General features: G+C 35.7%; 1 protein-coding gene across 1 annotated transcript; it reads left to right on the forward strand.

The window, feature by feature from the left end:
- Nucleotides 1-1,141: 1,141 nt before the first annotated feature.
- LOC112618100 (E3 ubiquitin-protein ligase listerin-like) lies at nt 1,142-6,318 on the forward strand (the record flags this gene model as incomplete). The annotated part of the gene is made up of 6 exons (XM_025374696.1): nt 1,142-1,269; nt 1,473-1,617; nt 2,806-3,019; nt 3,495-3,732; nt 4,063-4,137; nt 6,132-6,318. Coding segments are annotated over exons 2-6 (741 nt in total), but the record flags the coding sequence as incomplete, so codon positions are not given.
- Nucleotides 6,319-6,536: the final 218 nt, after the last annotated feature.

Genomic DNA, 6,536 nt, shown 5'->3' on the forward strand with positions numbered 1-6,536 from the left:
ACTACAGGCGCCCGCCACCTCGCCCGGCTAGTTTTTTCTATTTCTTAGTAGAGACGGGGTTTCACCGTGTTAGCCAGGATGGTCTCGATCTCCCGACCTCGTGATCCGCCCGTCTCGGCCTCCCAAAGTGCTGGGATTACAGGCTTGAGCCACCGCGCCCGGCCGCCTGGCTAATTTTTTGTATTTTTTTGGTAGAGACGTGGTTTCATCATGTTGGCCAGGATGGTCTTGATCTCCTGACCTCATGATCCGCCTGCCTTGGCCTCCCAAAGTGCTGGGATTACAGGCATGAGCCACTGCACCCGGCCTGTTTATTAATTTAATCAACACTTATGAGCACCCACTACATGGTAGTTCCTGTTGTAGAGAAGACAAACGTGAAGTTGTATCATGTGATAACTGATGTAGCAAAAAGATGTGTTATGTATACAAGTGGCAGAAAGGAAGGAGTTTCCACTCTGCTTTGAGGGTGTTAGTGGCGATTTCATAAAGAGAAATATTTCTACTGGGTGTTGAAGGATAAATCGTTTTCCATATGGACATAGTTGGGGAAGGGCATTCCAGGTACACAAACATACAAGAGTACAGATTGTTCATTTTGGCTGGTATATAAGATAGAAGGTTGGGGACAGAGGGTGTTAAGATACATCAGTGGATGGATTTTGAGGAATGGTAGAGATTCTAAAGAGAGGGTCCACATCAGAGTTTACCACATATACTAGCTGCTGTTGAGTGAATGAATGTGTAAATTATGAAACACTATGTTCTCTTTTCCATTTGCTGTTTCCATCTACTCTGTAGCTGTAGGTTTTTTTTTATTTGAATGATGAGTTTGCTAAATATGTCCTGCACTTAAGAAACCAAAACAAAAGCAGCATAAGTCCGTTTAAATTACAGCATCATTCCCTTACTTTCCCCTCCCCCAAACTCTCTATTGTGTGCTAGGTATGGAGACAGAGTCTCTGTCCTTTGGAGCTTATAAGCTCATTTGTGGACTCTTACATAAAAGCCATTTGTAGAGTTCTTAATCTGAGCACTTCTCAAGAAAGTCTTTTACTTCTCAAAGTGCACTTTTTAAATATAGCCATATAGTTCTTAAAAATTTTTAATTTTCATTTTGAATTTTACTTCAGGAGGTTTTGGACATCTTGCCATTTTCAATTCTTGTTTGCAAACCAAAAGTATAGATGATGGGGAGCTATTACATGGAATACTGAAAATCATAATATCCTGGAAGAAAGAGCATGAAGATATTTTTCTTTTCAGTTGGTAGGTGATGCTTTATACTATGTTTTTCCTTCAGTATACAATTCAGACAAAGATGACGTATCTGTGTCACAATTTTGTAGAGTAATTATGGTAGACATTTAAGTCAGTTATTTATGAGTATCTAAGATTTAAATAACATATTTTCTAATTGAATGTCAATATAATTATTATTTTGTTGTCATTTGTTTTTATCTTCATCACAGTAATCTATCAGAAGCAAGTCCAGAGGTACTGGGTGTAAATATAGAAATAATCCGGTTTCTTTGCCTATTTCTGAAATATTGCTCATCCCCTTTGGCAGAGAGTGAGTGGGACTTCATCATGTGCTCCATGTTGGCTTGGTTGGAGGTAAATTAACGTGATATGTCATCACCTCTTGTGGGTCTTTGTACGTACTTTTGCATCAGAACTATCTACCAATCTCATTCTTTAAGTGATGATTGTAACTGGTTCCTTTGCGTAATTTAAAACACTTTATAGATGTTCTTCTTACCAGCTACAATTTGACAGAATAGTAAGATGATAGATTTTTAATGACTACCAGCATCATTCAGTGACCAAATCTCCTGTTATTAAAATGCTTTCTCCATTAGCTTATTATAATATTTGCAGCACAGCCCTTTTAGGTTTTATCTGTTAATGACAATTATTTTGGTCTTTTTTGTTTATAATTAGATTGTTTCTAAAACATACTGTATGAATATTGTGAGAGTAATGCATTAAATAGCAAATTCAGAGGGAATTAGTGTAATTTTATGATCCAGAGCAACCAGAAGTATATTACTTGTGGGCTCCAAGGCAGCAAGTCGGTCAGGGTCGAATTGGTCTGAATCTCTGCTTTGCCTGCTATTAGCTATGTGACTTCGAGTTTTAAACTTAAACTCAGCTTTCTTTCTTTCTTTTTCTTTCTTTCTTTTTTTTTTTTTTTAATTTGAGAGGAGTCTCGCTCTGTTGCTTAGGCTGGAGTGCGGTGGCGCAATCTTGGCTCACTGCAACCTCCGTCTTCTGGGTTCAAGCAATTCTTGCGCCTCAGCCTCCCAAATAGCAGGATTACAGACACCCACCAGCATGCCTGACTAATTTTTATATTTTTAGTAGAGATGCAGTTTCACCATTTTGACCAGGCTGGTCTCAAACTCCTGCCCTCATGTGACCCACCCGCCTCAGCCTCTGAGCCACTGTGCCTGGCCGATTTTCTTATTTTAAAATAATAACTTACAACTTGTAGGGCTACTGAGAAGATTAGAAATGTGTATTTTATGTATCTGACTTAGTGTTTTCTTCCATAGTTTAGAAATTAAAAAGGGCATTTGAGAATAAATTATTTGTTAATGATTCTAATTCATGGTATTTAATTTTGAAGAAAAAAGTTATTTTGATATAAAATTGTTTTATTTCTCCTGAGACTACATACTTCAACTGCTTTTCATTTTAAAATTCAAAGAAATGAAAGAAAGACTTTTCTTTATATTGGCTTTATTTGTAGTGTTCTGGTAGAAGTCTGTTTACCTATTTCATTTTTATTGGTTTTTTCAGACAACAAGTGAGAATCAGGCATTGTATTCTATTCCACTTGTGCAACTGTTTGCCTGTGTCAGCTGTGATTTGGCCTGTGACCTCAGTGCTTTTTTTGATTCCACAACTCTGGATACCGTTGGCAATCTTCCTGTAAATCTAATCAGTGAATGGAAAGAATTTTTTTCTCAAGGCATCCACAGTTTGCTTTTACCTATTTTGGTGACTGTTACAGGCAAGTGAAAAAGGGAATAATAATGAGATTGATTCATTGGAAATGACTTACTGAAAAATTCAAAACCAAAAATTTTGATGTTTAAATCAAATAATACTAAATAGTAAAAGAAAAAGCCAGAAAAGAAAGCTTGGCTTCTCAGAAGCATCATATATGCTTCTACTTTACAGACAAAAATTGAAAAATGGCAAGGTATCCAATGACTGTTGCAAATTAAAATAATAGTAATTCAGATAACATCGTGAATAGAACCTGTTGAACATTTGCTTTCTTTTTAGATGAGGATCAGATAAAAGTCATGAAAACAGTTGAGATTAACTGGAATATATATTCAGGTCATGTTTCTAGTTAAGAGTGCTTTATTGTTGATGTCTAGTTTTTATTTCATTTTCTTAAATGATACTTGATTGTGAATCAGTTAAGCTATACTAACTTTCTTTTGGGACGGGCATGTTTCTTTCCTTTTTGTCATTAGGAGAAAACAAAGATGTGTCTGAAACATCCTTTCAGAATGCAATGCTGAAACCCATGTGTGAAACATTAACATATATCTCAAAGGAACAGCTATTGAGTCACAAACTTCCTGCAAGATTAGTTGCTGACCAAAAAACAAACTTACCAGAATATCTCCAGACTTTGTTAAATACATTGGCCCCATTACTTCTCTTCAGAGCTAGGCCTGTGCAAATTGCTGTTTATCATATGCTATACAAGTAAGAATTCATCCAATTGAATCAATGTTACAATGATCTAAAAAAATAGAATATATACTTAGTTTTTACTTTTAATCATTTAAAAAAGTAAAAGTTTTAAAAGGAGATCTGACTGCTTCACTTATAGGGACACTAAGTTGCCTGATCTTTTAGGTTATTGTTTTCTATACACAAATTATATTTCAATAGTCCTGGCTATAGTAGTTATTTTAGAGAAAACTCATTAAAACATTTACTTATTATAAAATAAGTATTGGTCTTTCTGCTCTTGAGCATGACTTAATAAACAGTTTAATATCACATATTTTAAAATAATGTTCTAATTTCTAGATTGATGCCTGAATTACCGCAATATGATCAGGATAATCTAAAGACATATGGAGATGAAGAAGAAGAGCCAGCCCTGTAAGGTTTTTTAAAATAATTTGTTTTATTAAATTCTTATAATCCATCTCACTTATTATGTCTTTAGAGGACTGGAGCAGCACAGAAGCTATAAATTAGAGTTATATTCATTCTACTATAAATTAGAGTTATATTCATATCTGTAAGATATAAATGAAATCTAGATTTCACCCAGAAGATTGTTTCTCTCTCTTAATTGTTCTTAAATCATATTTTCCGTTTGCTACTACTGTTCAGTAAAACTATCTTTGGCCATATGGTGGCTGTGGAAAGAGTGTATCAGTTCAAATATCTATTGAGCATCCACTTTGTGCAGAGTATTAATTAAATGCTGAAGGGAGTATGCAGTGTTTAGTGAGCACTTTCTTTTTCTTAAGGAATTTATCTGATACAGATGATACTGTAGCCTTATAGAAAATATAGTATATGATAAGTGCTAAGAAGGAGGATAGATAACTTTTTTTAAATATCATTTAGGCCTATAGAAGATAGCATGTGATGAGGGCACAATTAATGTACATCAGGAAGGGAAGACTTTCTTGAGGAAGAGGCATTTAAACTGGTCCTTTAAGGTTAGGTAGCATTTCTGCAGGACAGGAAAGACAATATACATTAAGAGAACATCATGTACAAAGGCACTGAGTCATGAATGTGAGGATGTGCTTGGGCAATATTGAGTAGTTCCCACTTAATGTGTACTTTTATTGACAGTGTCTTTCTTTCCTGGAATTTAAGTTCTGTGAGGGCAAGAATTTCTGTCTCTCATTTCTGAGAGAGAAATAGGCTAGATTGCTATAGGCCAGAATGCTTCCTGGCCTATAGCAGACATCATGAGTAGTATGTTGAATGAAAGAATAAATGAACCAGTGTGTATAGAGTAGGCAGGGTATAGTGGAAGATAAAGCCGAAAGGGTAGTTAATGAGGCCCGATAATGAATGGCCTTAAAAATGACTTTTGGGGGCGGATTTGGGCATCATTTGGTAGGAGACAGGGCACCATCAGCTGATTCTGACACTAGTGTAATGTGAAACATGAATTGTAAAAAGAAGCAAGCAGAGGTGGAGGTCATTCCAGAAGTTAAATAACAATGTGTGGAGGGCAATGTGAAAAGTGGAGAGATTTTGGAGCTGGTGTTTTATAAGATCTAGTGACTATCAATATGGAATATAGAAGGCTGGGTACGTGAGATGGAGGGGTTGAAGGAAAAGACCTAAGAGCAGAAGTTTGGAGAAGGCCTATGCTTGTGGGCTGGGAGAAGGAAGCCACAAGGGAAGAACGATCACAGCAGTGAAAGGAGAGAACCAGGTTAGAGTATCATAGAGAAGAGGGTTAAGCATTTTACTTTTTGAGAATCTCCTAAGTTCACCTGAAAGTATAAATGAGTAGAGTAGTTCAATAAAGAAGAAAATTAACTTACTTTGTTGTGAAGTAATCTGAATGGTACATTTATTTTCCTAAAAAGATACAATCATGATTTTTTAAATAGGCACATAATTATTTTCTGTGTTTATCATTCTGATTAATAGTACCATTGTGATATTTCTTAATAGCGCTAAGTAGATAATATGCAGTAAAATAGAAACTAGAATGAAGTGACAAAGTTCGAAGTCTTAGTCTTCACTTTGTCTTTTATAGGATGATAAAAGGCCTGGTAGGATTTAGAATCCCTAACGGTTTCCCCTACTAACTGAAAGACTTTGGACTAATCATTTGGCTTCTCTGGGTGTGTGATTTTTTTTTTTCACTTATAAAACAGAAAATTGAAATAGATGTTTTCTAAAAATGTCTTTCCTTCAAGTGCTATAATATGTCTTTTTGATTTTACTGTTATGTGAGATTAGGAGTTAAAAGTGGATCAATAGAGGAGAATTTTTAAAACGTTTTTTGGAAAATAGAGAAATTTTTCTAAAATGCTTGAAGTTTACGAGTACTGTCAGTTTGTTAAGGGATGAGTTATAAAGAAAACTTGTGGTGTTTAATCATTGATTCTTAGGTCACCACCAGCCACACTGATGTCTCTTCTTAGCACTCAAGAGGACTTACTAGAAAATGTTTTGGGGTGTGTTCCTGTTGGACAGATAGTTACTATTAAACCACTGAGTGAAGACTTCTGTTACGTTCTGGGATACCTTCTCACTTGGAAATTAATTCTAACTTTCTTCAAAGCCGCGTCATCACAGGTAAATATATATGTGACAACTTTCGATAGTTCTGTCCTAATATTCTTCTGATACTGTTCTAAATACCTTCCTTCCCTTCAGTTTAATAAAAGGGAAATCCTTATGTTTTAATCTCATCCTTTTTGTTTTTTGCATTTGAGACAGGGTCTCACTCTGTTGCCCATGCTGGAATGCAGTGGTACGATCTCGGCTCACTGCAGCCTCTGCCTCCTAGGCTC

The sequence above is a fragment of the Theropithecus gelada genome, unplaced genomic scaffold, assembly GCF_003255815.1.
Source record: "Theropithecus gelada isolate Dixy unplaced genomic scaffold, Tgel_1.0 HiC_scaffold_977, whole genome shotgun sequence".
Taxonomy (NCBI): domain Eukaryota; kingdom Metazoa; phylum Chordata; class Mammalia; order Primates; family Cercopithecidae; genus Theropithecus; species Theropithecus gelada.